The 24,602-nt window shown below is 40.7% G+C and overlaps 1 protein-coding gene across 1 annotated transcript in view; it reads left to right on the top strand.

Moving 5' to 3' along the window:
* C6H10orf90 (chromosome 6 C10orf90 homolog) overlaps positions 1-24,602 on the top strand; it is a 655,134-nt gene that overhangs the window by 609,731 nt on the left and 20,801 nt on the right. Inside the window, exons 7-8 of the mRNA XM_069242456.1 lie at positions 10,332-10,395; positions 22,582-22,681. Of these exons, the coding sequence (XP_069098557.1) occupies positions 10,332-10,395; positions 22,582-22,681 (164 nt within the window). The remainder of the gene's footprint in view (positions 1-10,331; positions 10,396-22,581; positions 22,682-24,602) is intronic.

Below are 24,602 nucleotides of genomic sequence, written 5' to 3'. Positions count from 1 at the left end.
TCCTTATGGACCCAAAGAGCCTTTTGTCTCTTAGGGAATGCAAATGCCTCCATTATTCATGAAAGAAGAAAAGGGTTACTCCTTAAGTTAGACCCCAAATTGCCTAATCTGGCTACCATGGATCCCGGAATCAAGGCCGAGGGATGCCTGTTCGGCGATTCTTTTATCAAAGATCTAGGAACATTTGTTTCCACGTTTGCCTCCATTGACAAGGCACAGCAAAACATCAAAAAGGTCTTCAACCAACGTGTTTTTGCCAGGGCCGGTACAGGCAGGAGCCGCTCTACCGGCCGATCCTTCCAAGGAAAGAGAGGCTCCTCATACTCTTCCTACGGGACTCAATCTTACAAACACCAGTTCTACCCCCAACGAGGCTGAGGCTACAGGGGTCGTGGTCAATGTGGTTTCCGCTCCAACAACAATCAAGGTAAGCCCTGTTTCTGTCCTTCCTCCAATGGGGGGTCAGCTTCGTTATTTTATTCACAAATGGCGCACTTTCACTACAGATCCATGGGTCCTCGACACAGTTCTAGGTTACCAGATAGAATTCTATTCAGATCCATACCAGGTTTACCCGTCCCCTCCTTCGCATTTTTCCACAGAAATGTCCGCTCAGATCTCAGAGGAATTCGAATCCCTTCTTACAAAACAAGCCATTCAAATCTCCCCCTAGATCCATCCAGTTTTCTCAGTTCTCTCTTCTTGGTTCAGAAGAAAAACAAGAAATTCAGACCAGTCATAAATCTCAGAAATTTCAACCAGTTTTTCGTATATCGACATTTCAAAATGGAGACCATTCTGCATCTAAGGGGCATTCTTCCCTTCGACTTTATGGCCCGTCTTGATCTTCAGGACGCGTACCTTTCAGTCCCCATTCATACAACTCGCAGAAAGTATTTACAGTTCCAATGGCTAGGTCAGAAGTACCAGTTTTCTTACCTTCCGTTCGTCCTGTCTTCAGCACCTTGGTGTTTCACCAAGTTAATGAAACCGGTCACAGCTCATCTCAGATCTTTGGGCATCAGATTGTTGATTTATTTGGACGACATTCTTATATTACATCAGGACTGCTCCACTCTTCTATCTCATTTACAAATAACTTGCTCCCTGCTTTCCCAACTAGGCTTTCTTCTCAACAACGAAAAGTCAAACACTCTCCCATCTCAAAGGATAGACTTCATAGGGTTCGAGATAGATTCCTTTTCCTCCACACTCCATCTTCCTCAACAAAAAGTACATGCCATCAAGGCAGAGATTCTGAAAACACTCCGCAGATCTCAGATTTCTTTCAGAGCTCTGGCCAGGATAGTGGGCCTTCTGTCTGCCTCAATTCAGGCCATTTTTCCCGGTCCGCTGCCTTACCGGGCGCTTCAGAGGCTCAAAATCCGTCATCTCAGAAGAGGGCTTTCCTATTCAGAGATGATTATGCTCGATCAGGAATCTCGTCTAGAACTTCAGTGGTAGATAGACCGTTTAGATGCCTGGAACGGCAGGGCTATTTTTCCATCAGCCCCCGATCTTGTGTTAGAGTCCGATGCAAGCCTGACGGGTTGGGGCGCCCACTGTGGTCCAATCTCGACTGGAGGTACATGGTCGTTAGAGGAGTCCAAATTGCACATCAATTATTTAGAGATGCTTGCGGGCTCCTTTGCAATCAAAAGCCTGGCAAAGGACAGAGTGCAGTGTACCATCCTCCTCCGCAAGGACAATGTTTCGGCTGTCCGTTACATAAACCATCTACGAGGAACCAGATCAAAACCGTTAGCAGACCTGGCAAAAAGACTATGGGAGTTTTGCCTTCTCAACGAGATATCTCTTTCGGCAGAATATCTTCCAGGGTCTCTCAACCAAACAGCGGATTGGCACTTGCGTTTCCTCAGAGATTACAGCGATTGGAAGCTCCATCCCTTGGTTTTCCATTCTATTCTTCACAAATGGGGTCCTTTTGGCATAGACCTCTTCGCTTCCCGCCTCAATTCTCAGCTACCCCTCTTTTTCAGCTGGCGCCCGGATCCTTCAGCATTAGCCTCTGACGCTTTTCTTCAGGACTGGTCCAAAGTGATCAATTATGCCTTTTCTCCATTCATAATGATCACCAGGGTCTTGGCCCAGGTCAGATGCCAGAAGGCAACCATAGTGCTGGTGGTGCCCTTTTGGCAATCACAGATTTGGTTTCCCCCTCTCTTGGAATTGACAATCGACTTCCCCATTCTTCTTCCTCTTTTCCTTTCCCTTCTTCAGGACCCTCTAGGGAACCTGCACCCCCTTGTCATCAACAATTCACTCAATCTTTCGGCTTGGAAAGTGTCTGGACTTCCCGACCTTCCATCCCAATTTCGGAAGAAGCTGTGGACCTCATCAGCAAGACCTGAGCTCCAGGTACCAGGAAGGCATGCAATTCCGCCTGGTCTCTTTGGTCAAGCTGGTGTGTGGGAAGGGACCTCGATTCAGTTTCAACAGATATACATTATGTAATTAATTTCTTGGCCGCGCAAGCTAGTGCAGGTTAGTCATACAGGACGATCAATTTGTATAGATCTGCTATTTCTATGCATCATGCTTACGTCAATGGGAAACCGGTGGGAGAACACCCTCTACTTTGGCGTCTGTTGAAGGGAATGAAATTTTCTACTCTTCCGTTGCCGAAATACTCAAAGCTTTGGGACGTCAATGTGGTATTGAATTTGTTCTTATCGTGGCAAGATAATTCTGAGATTTCTTTGAAAATGCTTTCTGCCAGGCTCACTATGTTGATTTTTCTAGTTTCCATTAAACGGTCATGTGACGTTAAAGCTTTAGATGTTACCTCTCGACAATTTGCCCCTACGTCTTAAATGTTATGAAGAACGCACGGCCGATCTCAGAACGTCTTCTCTTTCCCAGTTACTTATTTCCTTTTGCAAACCCCATAAGCCTGTGTCTTCGGCAACTCTTGCCAGATGGGTTCGCTGGGTAATGTCATTGGGGGTGTATAGATACCTCTGTTTTTGGGGCTCACTCCTCTAGAGGAGCTATGGCTTTCAAGGCTTTCTGGGTTGGCTCCAGATTGGAAGACATTCTGAGATCGGCCGATTGGTCTAACGATAATGTTTTCAGAACATTTTATTGTAAGCCTGTACATACTGCAACTTCAGTGGTGATTAACATGCTTTAGAAAAGCATAATGTGAGCCTCCGGTCTTGACATAAAATGTAGATTTTCCCAGTAAGTTATGACGGAAAGTCTTAATTTTATTAAAACACGGAGGCGTGTATTATCCCGCCTCAGGAAGGATAATCTCCTGATTTTGTCTTTTTCTTTCCCTCCCTCACAGCAACTTCCACGACATCTCAATCTTCTACCTGATCGGACCATGGTTTTACCAGTGTCAGATGTTTCTTCTGGACAAGCAGCTTCGTTCCAGCAGAGTCTTCCTACTGCTCTCTGGATTTCTCCTTCATTCCACCATTACCTGAACTTTTTCCAAGAACTCTGTTCTCTAATTTTAGCAGTTGCAATTGTTCTGACTATTTTTCTGTTGTTTTCTCGTACTGAGTAACCTTCTCCCTTCAAGAAAGAGGGCTGGTCGCAGTCAAGCTTAGTGATTACGTATGTCCTAACATGTTGATTGGTGCATTAGTTATTACGTTTTGTTTTCCCATTGGCTTTCTCTGTTTTCAAGCCTCATGGGAGTCATAGTTTCTTGACTGCTGCTGTTGAATTAAAGCAAGATAGAGAAGCATAATACTCGCCTCCGTGTCTTTAATAAAATTGAGACTTTCCGTCATAACTTACTAGGAAAATCTACATTGTCTTACAGTGAATACCCATAACTTACCTATGTACTCTAGTCCTTTGTTCTACATATAGTACACATGCATTCATTTTACCCAGATTAACGTTTCATTGCCAAAGAAACTGCACTGAGGTCTCCTCAATATTAAAGTTATTAAGTCTAGAGTGCCTTTTTTGTGAAGGTGTACTCTCCCCACAGTGCACCTGTCTCTCTCCACACTGATGCTGAAGAACAGAATATGATCACTTTTTATAATTAAAGTTCATCATGCCTCCTTATAAATGAAATGCTATCTGCATAGGTGGACAGCACTTACGTACTTATGGGTCATGCCTTGACCACAGAGAACTCACAAAACCAAAACACGAGCCGACACAAATCTAACACTGAAGATCAAAGAAGAGTTTCTGTTCATGGGACCATTTCACCTAATGCATTGATGTGATTTAACAAGGATGCATCTGACCTAGCCAGAGGGCCTGATTTAGATCTTGGCGGATGAGTTACTCTGTCACAAACGTGACAGTTATTCTGTCCGCTATGCTACAGTTTCAATAGGATATAATGGGATTGTGATACGGTGAATAGGATATCCGTCATATTAGTGACAGAGTAACCCGTCTGCCAAGATCTTAATCATGCCCAGAGTATCCCCATTTGCAGCCATTGTGCTCTGCAGCTACAGAAGACACATGTGTCAGATTTCCAAGCTTTATTCTGAACATCAGGCTGACAGTGATTTGAAATGTGATACATGATAGAAAACTTTGAGTTGGGCACTCCCATACATTCCCTCTATTATTTTTATATCTACTTGTAGGTTTCACAAGTGTTAAAATGCTTTCCAGCCTATACCTTATTTTCTCTGTGTTCATTCATCCTCATAGTTTGGGAACTTCTACAACTCTTCTTGCTGTGGATTGGCTGCGTTTGGAGGTTTAAGCCTGTTTCCTGGGTCCCTAGACATTAGCCCTTGACATAGGTGCGGTCACCAAGGACACATTTTAATAAATCAAACCACTTTTTAGAATATAAGGGTTTTCCCAACCATTCATAGTTTTTGCAGTACTACTATGCTTAAATTCATTCTCAATTGCTGTTGTAGATTAAAGGAATTTAAATGGTTTGTATGTCAGAGTATCGAGGAAAAAAATATCTGTCAAAATATGGTTGACTGTCATTGTATTGTGATGATGGTTTTACAGTAGGTAACTATAGATATACTGTTCCTAAAACCACATCTATGTACCCTGAAGAATTATGAAGGTCAGGTTGGGTAGGTGGGGAGTTAATAATAGCAAATCTGCGTTTATATATGTGACCCTACTTTCATGATATCGTGGTAAACAATATTATGCCTCTGGTATTTTAGTAAGTCGATATAAACATCTTCATATCCAGGTAGAAAAGCATTCAAATTAATGCCTTGGTTGTTGGTCTATATATTGGCCACCTCCAAAACACCGGCTTCGTTTTCTGCTTGGTTAAATGTACAAAACTGCATAAAAAAAAGAATTAAGGTGCTGGAAAAAGACCAGCTTGCTAAGTGGAAGAAATGCTTCAACAAAACCATCAAACACCTCAGGCTTTATTGCAGTTGCAACTTATGATGAACTGTACATGCTTTTTCCCATCATTTCTTGCATTTTAGGGATCCTCATCACAGGTGAACATGTGTGTTTTCTTGTTTCCATTATGTGGGACAAAATAAGGCCACACTTCTTAGGGCTCGTCCAGCCACCCTTCTTAAACATGCACCGCCACACCCTCACCCAAAAATGTAATCTTTGCGATTGCAAGGCTGTGAGTCACCCAAACATCACCTGTATTCACATTTAAACTTTTGCCTGGACCTCATGTTGATCGTGGAGTTGGTAATTCTACCAGGTGTTAGGCTAGTACCACTACTAGGCTTCCGCAGCTCCTTTCACCCATTGCAACAGTTCCCTTACTAGGCCACTTCTGCTCAAGAAGAGGGTGAGTTTTGCTGTACATGCACCAGGAGGCAAAAGGGGTAACCTCTTTATCCACTGGTTCTTTCAAGCCCCATGGCAAGGCATTGATGTCACAGGGTGCATCATGGCACGTAGTGGCATACTCCATGACCTTCATGTGGCTCACTGGACACACTCTGGGCCTCAATCAATCAATCAATCAAAAAATCTATTAAGTGCACTACTCACCCGAAAGGGTCTCAAGGCGCTGTGGGGGGTGGGTGGTAAGGGGGATGCCGTTTACTACTCAAAAAGCCATGTCTTGAGGTGCTTTCTGAAAGTCAGGAGGTCCTCGGTCTTGCGTAGGTTGATGGGGAGTGAGTTACAGTTCTTGAGGCGAGGTAGGAGAAGGATCTGTCTCCGGAGGTGGTGCGTTGGAGGTGGGAGACTGTGGCGAGGGCGAGATCAGCAGAGCGGAGGAGTCGAGTAGGTGTGTGGAAGTTTACTCATTCGTTGAGGTAGGCTGGTCCAGTGTTGTGGAGGGATTTGTGAGCGTAGATAAGGACTTAAAGATGATCCTTTTGCTGATGGGCAGTCAGTGAAGGGATCTGAGGTGAGCGGAGGTGCGGCTGCGTTCTGGGTTCGCTGGAGTTTTTGCTGAAGCTTGGCTGTGGTACCAGCGTGGAGGGCGTTTCCGTAGTCTAGTCTGCTGCTGATGAGTGCATGGGTGACGGTTTTTCTGGTTTCTATGGGAATCAATTTGAACGTCTTCCGTAGCATGTGAAGGGTGTTGAAACAGGAGGATGATATGGTGTTGATTTGCTGGGCCATGGAGAGAGATGAGTTTAAGATGATGCCGAGGTTGCATGCGTGGGTTGAGGGTGTTGGGGGTAGTCCTAGGGCAGTGGGCAAAGATATTCCTACCCACCGTGCCACTTAAATCCTCACTGAAAGAGCCACATTTTGTCTCTTTCAAATGTAATTTTCTCATCAATTCAAAATGCAACCCTTCCATGCATCTCATTCTGTGTCCGGAGGGTTTTAGTAAGCATGCATGTACGGTTTTTTAGCCAAGCGTACGCATTTAATGTAAATTCCTGTTTGCCACTCGAGGTTCCTCTGACATCTAGTGCCAATAAATAATGGGAATGTGGGAGAATGTAATAGCTAGAAGACAAATCATAGTTCATAGGGCCACGTAATTAAGCAGATCTGCTGAGGTAGTCTGTTACTTTTAGAGTACGTTATAAAACCTGCATCTCGATCATAATTAGTAGAGTAAGTGAGACTTCAATAAGAAGCTGGGCCTTGTATCAGAAGGAAAAACGAGACATTAATCACGATTGGCATTAACAGATTTCTGCCTCCAGGGGACTCAAAAGGGCAGCACATTTTAACTGCAATATGTTGCATTTTTTGTTGACTGCTCTTGCATTTATAGTTCACATCATTATTTATATCAGAAATACGCTAATTAATTCTTCGTTTAGTCCAGTGAGCTCAAACTACAGATCATGAATTTGTTTTAATAAAGAAGTAAAGACCAACGTAAGGAAGTCTTGCTTTGTGTTCTTTTTAGGTCTGGCTTTACAGTGCAGTTGACTCTCAGGGCTTGTGTGAAGAGTCGACTACAACTTCATACACAGAGTTGGCTTCGGAGGCCTGTTACTCTTTCTACATATACTAGTAGTTGTTCAGTGTGTCATTCCTCCTGTTATTGAGTGCGTCTTGTTAGGTGTCAATGTTAGGTCTGGTTTGAGAATGTAGCTGTCTGTCAGACCTTCTGTGACGACTTTTCCAAGGAAATATAAACAGAATAGACTTCAGAAGCCATAGGCTATTGACTATGTTGTGTATCATTCCCTCTATTATCGAGTGTTTTTATTGTAGTGTTCGCAGGACTATTTTAAACCTCAAAACTAAAGTAATCACAATTTCTTTTGCATTCAGTCTTCAATGCTACCCCTGGATTCTAATGACAAGGCATACTTTTCACAGAAGACATGAATCAAAAGAACTCCGGCAATGTTATGTTAGGACTTAATTGCCAGCCTGCTTTCTTTTTTTTGTTTACACATTAAGATGACTTGACCCTATCATGGCCTTACCAACATCTTGCTGGATCCCACCTTCTGCTCTACCCCATCCTCCTTGTTGCTGTGGGTCGTGGTAGTCCCAGCATCTTCGCTATCAGGCTATCATTGAAAATGCTCTAGCATTATTCAGCAATCCCAGCTGCTTCTGCACCCCAGTCTCTTTGCTATTGTGGTCCTTACTGGTCCCAGATTTTACTCTGCCTCACCCACACCCACTAACTCCTCGGACATGTTCTAATTTCCTTTCAAGGCTGTGCCCCTGGGAACTCCTCTGATGCTCTAGCTGTGCCAGCTGCTCATTTTAGCCCAACTGGCTGTCATCCTTCATTGTAATGTTTATTAACATGGCATGCAGTGGAAATGCATAGTCTTTTGAGATCTTGACAATGTAGTGCCTCATTACTACGATCACCAACCCCACCATTACCAACACAATTACCACCAGCATTACCGCTAATACCACCATTTTACCACCCTTACTACCACAACACAAACGAGGTTCTAAATCAACTGCACTGGAGCAATTTGAATATGTTCTGTAGTCTGTAACATTCTGTATGGAATGCTGTCTGTCAGGATTCAGCCCTCATCCAGCATCAGTAAATCTGATCAGGAACTGAAACTAACTCCAGTAACAGCAATGAGAAAGCTTGGCGAGACATGTGCAAAACACTTCCTGGCTATGATTACTTGAAAATATATGAAAATATGTAGAACAGAACGTATGTTCCATCTTCAAAGAGCTTTAAAATAACGAAAATCTGAAAAGAATATAATGGAAAAGTGGCACATCATCAATAATGCAGCACTTTTCTAGCACCCCATTGTGGCCCCCTAACGACACCATGTGTGCGCCGTATTTACATTGCGGTGCACCATGGCAGTCATGTCCACATTAGTATCATAATTTATGGCGAGAATGTGGCACTTTACTGGATTAGCGCCATACAGTATGGCGCTAATGCAGCAAAGGACAGGGAGGCCCATTCTTTTCAATGGGAGTGTCATGTTAATGCCTGCTTTAGGCAGACGCTAATAATTACACAAAAAATGGCGCAGTGAAATCTAGTTAATTTCACTGTGCCATTTTTCAGGGCCTCCTTACGTGGGAACGCTCCCCTTGCATACATTATGCCTGGCGCAGGCATAATGTGGCACAAGGGTTTACAGAGTGGCAGAATTCTTCCATTGCACCACTTTGTAAATATGGTGCATGGGAAATATCATCTTAACGCCACATTTGCATTAAAAAATGACTCAAACGTAGTACAAGGTGGCACGAGGGGCATCATAAATATGCCCAAAGTCTCTCGAAATTTAAATAAAGTGTTACGCGTGCAGTACTTAATGATACTATGAAGGAAGATTTTCCAATGATAAAAGGATGCCAATTTCGAAATTAAACTACAGAAAACAGTTGCTGCCACCAACTGGACATGCAAATAGACAATCTGCATTTCTTTCATAGCAAAGAAAATGTGCTTGTGTCTCAAACTCAGTGTACTCTGAGACAGATGATAAGTTTAAATAAGCAGAATTAAAATGTGCAGGGTTTTTGTCTAGCTGGACTGTGCTGCAGTCTTCATTAGCTCAAATAGGCTGTGAGCACCATAAATTTGGTTGCATTATTTGTTTCCCTAATATCCTTAGTCCCCTATGTGATTCTTATTTTTTATTTGGGGGTTTTGTATAGGCTTGGTGTTGTTAATGTTACCTCAGAGAGCTTCCAGCTATGGATAATGAGTGAGAGGAATAGGTTAAATTTTCAAGGTTCAAGAGAGCAAATCCACCACTTACCATTGCCCTCATGGTTTAAGTCAGCTGTGTCAAATCCTGTCATTTGGTTTTTCTAACATATGTTGGTGAACAAGGCTAATCTGGCCATTCTTCTCCTCTGGCAATATTCCAGTAAATTGCAGCATGGGGGGAGCCTTTATAGGCCGTTATTGAATGAAAGATCTGCCAATGAGAAGAATACAAGTAACAGACTTACACTCATACAATACAAATACATATACAATTAAGAGCGACTTGAAAAATAATGATGTTCGCTTTCCATCACACAATGGCATCTGTGTATTAGCAATTTAGGCATTGGCCTACAAGTAGATTGAGTCCATTGAAACAAAATAATCTGGGAAGGAGGAAGCGTGCTTCCAGAAATTCTGGAGAGGCTTCATTAAGGCCCAATTTAGCTGATGCTACCACACATTCACATTCTACCAGAGCACCCAAATTGATTGTTGAGAAAATGTAAAATCATCTATAGTCATGCTTTAGTGACTATATAAAGTGTAGGACTATCACCAGTAAGAATATTCAACGGAATAACTATACATTCTACCGTAAACCGTCATCAAGCACTCATCTGACTTGTGGATCGTTGACAAACAAGTCTTGCTAATTACTAAGCTGTTGCTTCTACCACAGGTTTACAGTGTTTTTGTCTCTAAATCTGTGTAAACATGTCCAGGAATACTGATAGTATATGGAACAGAGTGGCTAAAGCATATTGTTTGTTTTTAGATAACCTCTTTAAACCAAAGGAAAGGGCCATTTCAGAGAAAGAGATGCAGCTACGGTCTAAAAGGTAATGGGATTTTGTGTATTATTTACATTTCCAGTCACTTGACATCAGTTATTTATTTATTAACTGTACTTTTGGTAAAACTAGTGAAAGTGGTATCTCAGTCAATAAGGAGAAAGTATTCATGCAGAAACTTGACTGTGTGTCACAAAGTACCTCAGCACTCCCCACCCCCATGCATTGCATTGCTTTGTCAGTGCTCGTTTGATTAGTTATGTTATTGCCATTTCTACAGTGTTTACCACCATTATTATAGTAATGTAGTGCCTTCTCAATTCAGGCGCCCTTTTGAGTTGACATGGGAATAGTTGGACATGACCCTCTCTGTAGAGTCACTCCCAAACATTCTGCCTTTACCATCCACTTTGTTTTGTTGGCTTCAGGGCTCTGTGCACTTTACCACTGCTCACCAGTGCTACAATGTTTGTGCTCTATCCTTTAAACATGGTTAAATTGGCTTACACCTGTTTGGCATATTTGATTTACTTAAAGGTTCCTTGTAGAGTGATTTACCATATACCCAGTGTATGTAAATTAAATGGTACTGTCTAAATAGTATTGGTGAATGGTTTATCCATGATTGGAATATTTAATTTACTAATAAGTCCCATGTAAAGTGCACTGCATCACAGATTGTGTCATCCACATGAGTAGCTCTGTGAAAATGTCTCAGACCTGCCATTGCAGTGTGTGTGTGTGTGTGAAGTTTTGAACTGCCACTTTGATCTTGCAAGTGCACTCACTAGCTAAGCCCAAACCTTCCCTTTTACTACATGTAAGTCACCTCTAAAGTAGGCTAAAGGCAGACCCGTGGGGAGACTGGAGTGTATTTAAAAAGTAGGACATGTACTGGTGTGTTTTCCATGCCCTAATAGTGAAATACTGCTAAATTAGTTTTTCACTATTGCAAGGACTATCTCTCTAAAGGGTAAAATGGGAATTACCTTGAAATATCGTTTAAGTGTAGTTTCCCTTTTGGAGCAGATTGAGATGAGGAGTTTGGAGTCTCTGGAATCACAATTCTAAAATAAATCTCTTGGTGAAGTTGTTTTTTGAATTGTGAGTTTGAAATGGCACTTGTAGAAAGCAGGCATTTTATTACTTAACCATTCTATGCCTCTGTCTGTCTGCTGAATACACATATGGGTATCATGAGCTGTTTGGGCATTCACTCTAGACATTCACACAAAGGGAGCTGATGTGTGCCCTGCATATCCTGATGGACCATCACCAGGCTGATGGATGTTCCAGAGTTAGAGTGGTGAGTGGACCTGACACTTGCACCTGAATAGGGGTGTGCCCGTCCTCACACAAAGCAGCCTCCAACCCTCTGGAGATTGTCTGGGTCCAGGGTAGGAGGGGCAGGGTTTTGAGCACTACAGGGTTTGCCTACTTCAAAGACAGAAATGGGTATAAGTACTGGACCTCTGACAGCACATAGTTAGAATCCTCCTGGTCTGAGGAAATTATGTTAGGAAGAAGAGCTGGATGCTGTTAGGGGTGGACTGCTACTCTCCCTGTTGCTTTGTTGTGCTGGCCTGCTGCTTGCTGCTTTTGTTCTGGGAATGAAAGAAGTGGACATGACATTCTACATCCTGCTTCCAAAGGTTCTGCAAAGGGCTTGGACTGAGCTTACCTTCTGCAAAGAAGTTTCAGGGACATCAAAGATTTCACCTACCAGCGCCTGGACTCTCTTGCTGAGAGTCCTGACTTACCAAGTGGTGCCAAATCCATTCCTTGGACCCTTGGGGGTGACTTCTGGTGCAAAAGGAAAAAACTAGTGCATTGACTTCCAGAATAACTCCAGAACCAGCACTGTCTGACCCTGTACGCTACCTGCACCAGAGCTGTGGTCCCAGCTGAGTGCAATGACTTTGACCAACAGCGCAGGACTGACAATGACGCAGTGCCTCCGAAGTACTGCCACAGTGTGAGCCTAGAGTGCCTTGCCACTGAGGTCCATAGCACCTGACTCTTACTTTGCCGCAGCACCTGTGACCCCGTGGAGTGATCATGACACCGCAAAGGCGACGCCTCATGTCTTGACCTACTGGATTCATTGACCCCGCCTTCTTGTAAGGAACCGACGCCTCTCCGCCAATGCCACCTTACCTCCCCTGCATCTATAAGGAACTGATGTCTCACCTACCCTGCCTAGCAGTAAGGAAAGAATGCCTCACTCCCTACTGGCAATAACGAACTGAAGTGACACCTCTCCTCCCAATCTCCGTGCGACGTCTTTGTTTCCTCACCATTTTCTAAGGTACTGTAACTGGGGTCTACACGACTCTGTTGCCGGCCTGTGTCCCCTCACAGGTGGTGACGGACTGTTTGAAGCATTTCTGTCAAGCTGTTGAATTAGCCCCAGTAGGAGCTACTGTGTTTCTAAGTGCTATACTACATTTAATCTTTGAAAAGTCATATCTTTACTTGTGTATGTTGGATTTTTGTCACTTTTTTCTTGTATCACTTAGATAACTATTGGCTATTTTTCTAAATTGGTGTGGAGTACTTTGTGGTGTTTTCACTGTGTTACTGTATGTGTGTACAAATACTTTACACATTGCCTCTGAGATAAGCCTGACTGCTTGAGCCAAGCTACCTAGGGGGTGAGCAGGAGGTATCTTAGCTGTGTGACTTTTTCACCCTGACTAGACTGAGGGCCCCTACTAAGACAGGGTGAAAACCACTGCCAACTAGAGTCGTCATTTCTAACATCCTGGTGTGTATGGCACAGAGCAGACAGGCATAATTTGAGGAACAATGTGTAATTTATTTACAGTACCAAATCAATAAAATATTTGAAAAACACAACACAAATCCAACAACCACTTTCTAAGAATAGAGAAAAAGTAACATTACAAATGACAGGAAAAAAGTAAAAACCATGGGGAACCAGAGATAGGAACTGTTGACATTTTAGAATGCAAAGAAAAAGTAAAGCACCAATCAAAGTTCAGTGTTTGTGGTTAACAGAGACCTAAGTGTGACTTCATGCTGACCGAGATGGATCAGAGGTCAGATATTCCAAGCAGGTTGTCCAAGTCAAAGATTGTACCTTGTGACTTAGGGTCTGATTTAGATTTTAGCCGACAGGTTACTCCAACACAATGGTGACAGCTATCCTGTCAGCTGAAATGTAAATCCCACGGGATTTATATTTTGGCAGATGGCATATCTGTCACCATTGTGACGGAGTAACCTGGCTGTCAAAATCTAAATCAGGCCCTTAGTCTCTGGAATGGAAGCTGGGGTAAGGCTGCAGACTGTATCTGGCAAAGTCCTCTTGAAATCAGATAGCTGTTGGATGAGGTCCTGTTGAAGTCACTGGATTTGGCAGAACAAGCAAGAAAATTCAAATTCAAATTCAAATTTCCTGCCTGCTGAAGTCCTCTCAGTGGATACTTTTCACACCTTTGCCTGATCAAGATTTCTGCCTTTGGATGTGATATTTTTATAGAGTTCAAAGTTCTCCAGCAGGGCAAGTCTGTAGCTATATCCAATGAAGTCCTCTCAAAATCAGACACTTTTGCTGTAAGGTCCTGCTAGTGCTCCAGAGGTCTAGAAAGTCCAAAAATGTCCTGTGTCCCAACTTTTCAGACTTTCTGAAGCAGTTTCTCTTAACTACTTCTAAGTCTGTGAAGGGCTCAGTTACAGTATTTAGGACCAGGACAAATTCCATCAGAAGATACCAGCAGAGTCCATGCCACATCCTATTGCTACTGACCAACTGGGCACTTAAGCAAAACGTCAGCTTTTAGGATGTTATGACCCTATAGCCACATAGGTGGTCAGTCAACTGACTGTCAGAGTCCACTACTCATTCCTGGTTACAATTAGGTACAAGTCCAGCACTTCAGCTCTCCACACAGGTCAAAGACATCAGGTACAGTCCTCTTCTGTTCTTCTTCTTGTGAAGATGGGCTCTTCTGAGCTGGTATCCCTTTACACCTACCTATGAATGATTGTTAAAATTAAATAATGTTAGCTCTGCCTAGGAACCTTTTTTAAATATGTATTACAAATCCAATTCACCTTCATTTTCCTAGTTAAGTATGTTTATTAGAGATGTGATGAGGTTTTTCTGAGAGGGAGAGATTGAACAAATTGTGTTTGTGAGGTAGTTGTAATTGTAGGATTTTATTTTGTTTCACTTATCTATAAATATGGAGTTGAATTCCAATGTGATATAGTATGGGTAAAGCCAATTTTGTGTCATTGGTGCTATTTGTCTCTCTTTTTGGTTTGATGAAAGTGGAAAATGTTTGAGTACGGAGTGGTGGTGGAGTGTGGTGCTCTGTAATGAGCGATTGATGAGAGTCATTGATTGGTTCATATAATCGTTGTTGGATGAGTGGGTTTGTGTATTGTTGAGTAGCATTACATTGTTCTTAGCGAATTAGGTGTAAGATGAAGAGGGATAGTGTGAGGATGGGGTTTGTGAGAGGTGAGGGTGGGGAGGTTAGTAGACCTTTCTGATGATATTGTTGATTATAATGGTAGATGATGGCTTTGGTGTATGGCAGTACATATGGAATATGTTTGTGAGTGGGAACTTTGTGTTTTTGGGGGTGAGGGGACATTAATGGTTGAGGCTGTATTATACATAGGATTTGTTATTGTAGATTTTAGTGGTAAGTGGAGGTAGGGTTTATATGAGTTAGAATAGGGATTTGTGATTTGAGGTATCTTAGTAATGTAACAGTTGTGGAAATGTGATGTAGGTGTGTGGGAAGTGACTGTGGTAGGCCATGGGGGCTTACAGTACTTAGTTGAGGGTGCAGTGTGAGAGGACAGAAGGTGTGGATGTGAGGTTGTGCATAAAGGAGTGGGTAGAAACATAGGGCCAGATGTACAAAGCAATTTAGCATTTCTTAACAGTCAGAATCACTATTTCAGGCCGTTAAGAAATGCAAAATGGGCTTTTCGCGTGTACAGAGCCCTTTAGGGAATCGCAAATTGCAAGTTCTACAAAGAAGAAATCACAATTTGTGATCCTCTAAATAAGAATTCACAAATAGGGATCACCTATTTATGATTCCTATTCAGATGTATAAAACATTTCCTAAATGCAAATTGGGCATTTAGGAAACACATTTACCATTGACTCCAAGTCAATAGTAACCATGTGCTATTTTAAAAAAAGCACCCAAAGATGATTTTTTTTTTAAAAGTGCAACAGTGCACACACATGCCTCTAGGGAATATGGGTGAACTACATGTGCAGCACTATTTTTGAGGTGCATCACGAGGGCCTTTTGTCCATAGCCATCCTTGGTTTTGCATTTCCAAAATAGTAATTTCCTAATAGGAAATTACTATTTTGGAAATGCAAAACTGGTCCATTGTAACAAATAGTATGGGATTTCTTAATTGCGATTTTCTAATAGCGATTCCTACTTTGTAGGAATCGCTATTAGGAAATCGGTATTTTTTGCAGATCATTTTGCATTTCCTAACTAGAGATTTCTATGAAGTCACTATTTAGGAAATCCAAATGTTCATCTCTGTACATCTGGCCCTTAGAGAGATATTTTGCAAAAGCAGGATAACATTGGATACATGTCCTGTTTGAAAATGTAACAAAATGTGATGTGTTGTAAGGTTGTATAGTGGTTATGAGAGTGGAACAAGGAGTGGAGTGTCCTGTAGAAGTAGATAAATATCTTACTTTGTATGTGGAGGAGGTATTTCTGCTTACCAGTCATGGCTAGGTTTTAGGGCAGAGGTTCTTACCTTCGTCTTTTCTGGCCCTAACGTGCAACACACTTAACTTGTTGTCCTTTATCTACATGCCTAGGCTGGACACTCTAAACCTTCTGTTTAAATAGCACTAGTGATCATTTGACCTTGGACAATGGGAATCCTATCCCTAAGAACCAATAGTAGCCCATGCCCTGAGCCAAACGAATCCCAAGTCCTTCATGCTAAGACCAACAGAAACCTAGGAGCTGAATGTCCAACAGCCAATAAGAATTAAATCATTAAATCCTAGAACCTATGGAAAACCTGAATCATTAAAACAATTGACCTTATACATTAGGGGCTATGCCAGGTGGGAGAAGAGGCAGAGGGCCAGTTCAGGTGACCCTGAGTCCATCTCAATCACTTAGCCTGAAAATTGTGTGCCAAGGGGGAGGGAGCTACAGCTCAGCTCACAATTCTTTGGTTGCAGACTGGCCCAGAACAGACTTCTCAGTTCCCGTTAAACCCACTAGAAAATGTTATTAAACACTTTAAATCTTTTTCCTAAAATGCCAAATGCGAGTGCTAAGCTGATTCTTGAAAACAATTTAAAACAAGCAAAAGAGAATAAGCAGCCTCTAAACACGTAAACTAGCTTTTGGATTACCTTTTTTGTTCTTTTGGGGTTTGTGGGTGGTTATTTTTCTCTTTTTGTCACAGTAGTGCAGTTTTTGAAACTAAAAACATGAGCAGGTTTCATATACACAAATAGGCGATTCAAATGTAAAATTGCCTGATAATAGCTGTCTACCCATATCAACTTTTCTCAAACCTAGTTAACTGAGTTGCTCAGGTCTCACGGAAGCTGGAGGCCAACAAAAAGGAAATGGCTACAAAGTCTCCTTGTCGGAAGGAGGAATGGGGAGGGGTCTTATTTAATATTTAAAAGTAAGGTCATTTCCTGTTGAAATTGGTTATTTGGACAAGTTCCACCAAAAGGTTTCAATGCTGCAGTAATCAAACTTTACAGGTAGTTCTGAAGCAATGATTTTTCTGTGAGTCTAGTGGATGGCAGAACAGATGCTGAAGTTTATAATTGACCTATAAATTCCCATTGGAGAATTTACCTGCACCATATGTTTTATCCTTACTGGAAAACTAAACATGCCAATTTTACCATGTTTAGGGTTCTGATCACATAAACTAGGGACTAGAACACATTACCTGAGGGTTCAACGACCAGCAATACCAGTCTGCACAAAATGGGGCTGAGCATGCAAAAAGAGGAATTTTCTCACACTTGTGATGTGCTGCCAATGGTGTTTCAATAAAGACCTTTTGAAAATACCATAGACATCCCTTACCACCAACATAATGACATACTGCTGACTCAAACCTTTTCTTGCAATCATATCAATGCAGCAAAAATGAAAATACAAGTGGAACACAACTGTTTCTGTGGTATGGAACCCAAATGTCAACACAGATATACACAAGTAGCAGTGTAAAAACAAAAAGGATTGGTGCTATACAAGGTAATATCGGCTAGATAAATCTCAAAATCAGTAGATAGAAGATTTACAAAACTGCCAAATTATGCAAATGTGATACCTACTAAAAATTTGATGCATGTCATAATTAACAGTTCTGTTATAATTAAAAACAATATACATAGCAAAGTCGGATGATGATGTCAAAACACATTCAGATACAGAATAATTACATGACAACATGAAGGTGAGAATGTTTACAATGTTTACTTTAAATATAACATGAAAAAATAAATACTTTTGATTTGCTGATGCATAGTCCTTCTCAGGATAATGCTTTGGGTGAGATTGATAGAAGTTAGAATGAAGCATGACCAATGTGACCACTCTAGGAAAACTCAAGTCTGAAATAAAGTCCAAATGTGTTTATTACAAATTAAGGGTCAGAGCTATATATATATATTTCTTAAGAGAAGACTGTAAAGATACAGGATCATAACAGACTGTCCAAACCACCCAAAAGAAGTTCAAACAAACTAACATCAAAAGACTTAACAGTCTAATAGTGCTACACACAAAAGCAATAAGAAAATCTAGAAAGGAGGAAAGAATCACTTTCTGTTAATCTTTTATCTGTGAAATCCTATTATTTAATAGCGTGGGCAAGGGGTAACCACACAAATTGGGCCTCATTTAGGCTAAGAAAAGTGAATTAAACAGCACATTCATTCATGCAATTAATATACATTTAACATTCAAAATTTTGAATCCAACATTAATAAGCTTTTGCAGCATTCATGTTACAGCAGGTTTAAAACAAAACAACTCTGTCAATACATTTCATTGAGTGTGGTTCAGAACAACAACTTCAACTTTTGCATATAAAATATAAACCGTTTTTCCTCTGAAAATCATTATCATTTTAATACAAACTGTTCATTAACATGAAAAACTATAACATAAAAATGAATGAATTTGTTAAACATAAAGCTTTAAGGCTAGACCATATGCCTTTCAAAAAACTATTCTACAGTAAATGCACAATAATATGGCTTTCAGCGCACCACTTTACAACTAAACTATTAATACTTTGATTAACAAAATGCATAGATCGTCAAGCATAGATGATCACTGTGACGTCAGGGGCAGTACTAAAATTTCTGCTACATCATATCTAGGAGCAAATCATGAAAGATACAACCATAATGCATTCTGCTCTAATTAAGGAGGTTTTTCAAATAAAACTTTATAACAATTGCAAAGGTAGCATTGAGCTAACTTTATTTTTATTGCATCTGCGTTTACATTAAACTTTGCCTCTGACAACGCATTTCTCCTCCTGGTTTTCAATATAATTCAAGTCCTTAGAAAGCTGCATTTAAATACACTTTAACATTGAACAACATTGAATTCCCTGGACTCACACAGACAATTGCTGTTCCTCTTCTCTATTTTCAGCCAGGAAATGAGAAGGCTGTCTTTCAGGGGATAGACCAAAAGAGTGCTATCTACTGTTTTAACACTGATTGGCGGTGCTGATACCAACCAATCAATGTGAATTGGGGTTGCATAATAATGAAAATGTGTTGGTATGACTGAGAGATTTTGAATGAGAAGTAGGAATGATGGATCATGGATAAGAAAAAGGGATGTGATGGGAAGCAGGGATAATGGATGATATTTGAGAATTAGGGATGAAAGTAAGGATGATGGAAGAGAAGTAGGGATGATGGATGAGTAATAGGGATGAGAAGTACGAATGATGAATGAGAAGTAGGGATGATTAATAAGAAGTTTGTCAGAGTAGTGATGATGGATGAGAAATAGGGACAATAGATGACAAGTAGGAATGAGAAGTAGGGATGATGGCTAAGAAGTGCAAAAGATGGATAACGAGTAGTGATGATGGATGAGAAACAGGGATGAGAAGTAGGGATGATGGATAACAAGTAAGGATGAGAAGTAGAGCTGATGGAGGAGCAGTAGGGGTAAAAATTAGGGAAGATGGAGAAGAAAAAGGAAGGAGAAATATGGGTGATGGATGAGCAGTAGAGATGATGGGTCAGAAATAGGCATGAGAAGTAGCGAAATGTATGAGAAGTAGGGATGATGGATAGGAAATAGGGAGGAAAAGTAGGGATAATGGATTAGAAGAAGGGATAAAGGATGAGAACTAGGCATGAGAAGTAAGGATGATGATTAGGGATGTGGGTGTCCTTCCTGAATTCTGTATCTAAGCATTTACATATGGTTAATGTGCCTGAACAATCAGAAGTGCCCAAATGTACAATTGTACTTATTTTGTTTTCAGTGTGATTATGGGTGGCTCACATTCCTGTATTCATTGATTTCTATTGATATCACTGTTAAATATTAATCAAACTAGTGTAGTTCACATATTACTTACCATCATAGGTTTAAAGGAAGATTTTTGAAGTTTTAAAATTTCTTAATGTTTATTAATATTTATTTGTACTCTACTAGTCTGTGATGTCTTAACTAGATGATTATTTATAAAAACATTATTTTTAGTGTTGGAGATAAAGGATGATGGTCTCTTGGCGCCCAGCTAAATTTCTAAATTGCTTATTCTTCAATAAAAATGTTTCTTCATTTTTTAACCTTTGCTAGTTAATCTGTGTTCTATTGAAATATTTTAGTTGCCTGTTCAATAAAATTATTACTAATAAAAATAATAATTAGTATTAATTATTATTAGTAGACACTGTAGATGGAGAAATCCACAGTAGTAAATCTCACTCAAAGGATGGAAAATGGGCATTCTCAAGTGTGGGTTGCCTTGGAAGTTTGTGAACACCATAAACATAACTTCTATACAGACTCTTTCCACCTAAACATGATTGGAGATTTACTCCAGTTAAAGCCAGTTAAAGCCTGAAGCGACTCACCTTGCAGCACTGGAAGGGAAATAGCTCACCCCCAGGTTTGGTGGTGGTATAGGGGAGCGTTTTTTTCAAAGTGAATATTTTTTTCCCCAGGGAGAAAAAAATGGAGAAGGGTGGCTTTTCCCTTCTGGACTTTTCTGCTCGTAAGATCTCAACACAATATGAATAGGACTCCAGTTGTCATGTCACATGACAATCCCAGTGGTAAACCTGAAACCCTGTACCTAGTGCAGCTTTCCAGATATTTTACCTGTTGGAAATAAATGTAAAAACACACTCCTTCAGAAGAATAATTCTCCACCAGTTTCTTTTAAACTTCTTTTCATAAATTGGGCCCTACATATTTAATATATGCTGATACCTTACCTCAAGCACCTGTGCCCTTATTGCACATACTCCACTATCAATTAACACCTAAACATACTAATTCGTTTCACTATTTTTTATTATTTGATGTGTTTCATTTTAGTTTACAATAACAAAAATAACATAATATACAATAGAGAAGGGGAGAAAGACAATATAAATTAGAGAAAGACAATGTACATTAAGGGGATATTTGGCATATTTAGTCAATAGTCCTCTTTTTTGCTCTCACTAACCGGACTGCACATAACAGCCCATATTGGGCTGCAATTGCTACCTTTCCCTCCAGGCATGTTCACAGAATTCCTGCAAGATGACCCCAATTACATCACTGCTTTTTTGCTAAACTTTAATTCTGCAAGATACATTTTCAAGGAAGATCCACACTATAAATCCATGATGCATATGGTTTAACCTTGAAAATGTGAATTTTAATAACTGATTATCATACTTTTATGTTTGGCTTGAACGCACAGTTGTTTGCAATACTTAATGTCAGCCAGAATGATCTTTGGTTCAGGGACGTACTTTTCTCTCACCTCATGCTATCGGCTGCTTATTCTGCTTCCCTTGGTGTGAATGCTTTGCAGGATATAAAGGGCTATTGTATGTCTCAAAAGCATCTCCCATTCCATTCTTTATCTCATATATTCATTGTATGCAGAATGCAATCATTTTTTCACTGAATCAGTTAACAAATGCCACATCAGTGCAAGCATTCTTCACATACATCACGCACGCAAAACACACAGCCACCCACACACACAGAGCACAGCACAGCACAAGTACAGCAAAAAGAAGCGGAACTTTCCATCACACAAGTTTAATGTTGTGAAGAAAGATCAAATAGTCAGCAACCTGGTTTGGGTGTTACTGTTCATGCAATTAGCTCAACAGCTCAGGAAGGTCGACTCTAAATGCTTAGGCACCCCAGAAAGTGGGTGGTCTTTGGCTGAGCCTGGGAGAAAGATGTTATGGCCACAAATATTTGGAACTCCTGATGCATGTAGAGTATGTCTTTAAAGAGAAGAGTATCCGCACTGCACATCTTTTCCTCAGAGCAGGCCTGGATAAGTGCTATCTGTAAGGCATTGTAAGCAGTTGTCAACCGGTACCGCCAAAATTGTGCTACATTTGTAAGAAATTCCTTAAAACCCCTTGTTGCTAGAGGAAATGCCAAATTGTAAAATATAATTTAGCATGGGAGACTGAAAAACCTTGCCGTTAAAGGGATGCCTAACACCAGCAAAGCCAATATGTACGCTTTTAAGTGCTAATATATCCAAATGGCCCATGTGCAAGCTTGAGTAAGCATTTATTAGCTCATTAAGCCAGAAATGTTGCCAAAGCAAATTATTTTTCTTTCTGTGCACATATAGTTATTATATATTTTGAAAAAAAAAAAAGAAAATACATTTTAAAATAATAGAGTAATATATAAAGGTTTACAATTATTTCTTATCTATATCTAAATTACTTAGTTCATCCAGTTTAACTCTGATTTCTTGGAAACCCATTTGTATGCTAATTCATGACTTTTCCGGATATTGTGAACTTGCATAGGTGTGTTGAACCTAGCCACTTTTTTGCCTGCAAATTGGTGAATTTGTGAGGACGCAACTGACTAGAAATGGACAATTGCCATAAGTTATGACTCAGGCCCAGTGCAGAAGTGATGTGCCTCTTTCTTTAAAAGCTGGCCTTGAACAGCTGTCTAATGTGAATTTCTAAATTTGGTTCAGAATTTACAACAGTTTGCCTGAGGTGAGAAAAAAACAAGAAGATAAACAGAAGAAGGTACTCTTACAGAGTAACAGACAACGAGTCGATCTCTTCAAAAAGGTAAAAAGACAAACGACTTGCAATCCAATCTATGAATCCTAATTCAGGTATTGGTACTTTGCCTGATAATACTAGAATAAAAATATGTTCTGTTATTGCAGTTGTTGTAAGACATTGCAGGACCAAGACATTCCAGCTGTGCAGATATTTTCCACTGAATGTGGTCCCGCATATTGAAAATGTATTGTTACATGGAATTAGTGTGCTCCTGTTCCGATCACATAGACAGCACCTAATTCGTTTTTCAAATATATGCCCCATTGAAGTGTGTGCCAGAACTTTGTAAACAGTTGGTTTCAAGTTTGTTGCTTTGGAGCTTTGTCCTTAAATACTCAGACAAGTGATTACCTGGCACTCCTACTTTATAAAAACACCTTCTCTCCATTTTTTTGCAGGTGTGAGGGCCCTACCTGATGGATGGTCTTATGCACCAGACACAGGGATTTGAGCATAGCAAGCCAGTGACATTTGTCCAAGGGTTTATTAGCTGTGGAGTGACTGGGAAGGGTTAATGCCAGCTGTGATGCTGTAGTCTGAATCCTCTACATCTGTTTGGGCAAGTATTTAGGGAAGAATAGGAATAAGGAGTTTCCATAATCTAATCTACTTAGAATTGCCACCTGGCTCTCCAGTGGCCGCAAATGTGCCAGAAGTAAAGGTAGAGGCTTCTAAAGTAGTGGTTTCCAAACTATTTAATGCTGCACCCCCTCAGGTGGAAAAAAATAATCGTTCCCCTCAGAATTTTTTCACATTTATTCAATTAAGTTGGCAATGTTTAAATAGACTTATTTAAACATTTCAGTTACTTTCTGTTACAATTTTAGAAATGCAATACATTCTTTTCTACTTAAAACAAAGCACTGTTATCTGCATAATAAATCTTTGGGGCAGAGCCTGGGGCCCACTGGGATCATGTGAGGCCCCCCTAGGGAAGCCCACCCTCAAGTTTGAAGATCCCTGTCCTAAAGTGTTTCTAAGAGGGCAAAACATGTAGTGGAAAATTTATTGAATGGAGATGTTAACGGAAGGTCCATGTCAAATTGAAACCCCAGGATTCTCATGGCTGAAGAGGTGGTAGGAGGAGCTTCCCCTGACCAGAAGCAGAAATCAGAGGGCAGTTGCTGTGGTTTCTTTCCTTTGGAGTAACGACATACCCGAGTCTCATCTCCATTGAACTTATGGGTATTCTGTGTGACACAAGTGGAGATATTCCCGATAAAGCTATGAAATATTTCAAAAGAGGTTAGAGAAGATTGATCCACAGCAAGGATAATTGGGGTGTTATCAGCGTAATTGTAAATAGGACACCATGATGGTGGATCATCCTGGCCAGTAGTCTAAGGTAAATGCTAAACAAGGTGGGACTCAACGAGGGGTCCTGTGGTACTCCTTGACCAATGCCCTGAAATGAGAGCAGAAAGGTGGAAGGTGAATTGACTAGTGTCTATTACTAAGAAATGAGTGGCATCAATTCAAGGCAATCCTCCTAACCCCTATCTCTGCTTATCTGTGAATCAGGATATCATGATTCACTGTGTTGAAGGCAGCAGAAAGTTCTGATAAAACCAGGGCAACAAAGTTGCCTCTATCGGCCACCATTCAGAATTCAGAACAGAGGCCGATAGTAGGTAGCAGATCCTTTATAACCAATGTTTGTTGCCAGATTCTTGGTTGAAGGGGGTTTAGTGGTGATGCAGAGTAGATGGAACCTGCAAGTTTAAAAAACAGTCAGAGTAAATCTTTTCGAACTCAGAAATGAGGAGTTAGCTCCACGTTCTCCGAGGAGGAGACAATTGTGTCTGTTGAATAAAGGAATGAGGTCCCCCCCCCATCCAGAAGACTGTCTGATACTGACTGCTCCAGATTATTCATGATGTTTCGTGTTTTGAAACTATTGCAGAGCATTTGTGACATGCAGCTC

Source organism: Pleurodeles waltl, chromosome 6 (genome assembly GCF_031143425.1).
Source record: "Pleurodeles waltl isolate 20211129_DDA chromosome 6, aPleWal1.hap1.20221129, whole genome shotgun sequence".
Lineage (NCBI taxonomy): Eukaryota > Metazoa > Chordata > Amphibia > Caudata > Salamandridae > Pleurodeles > Pleurodeles waltl.
This window is presented reverse-complemented; position numbering and strand designations above follow the sequence as displayed.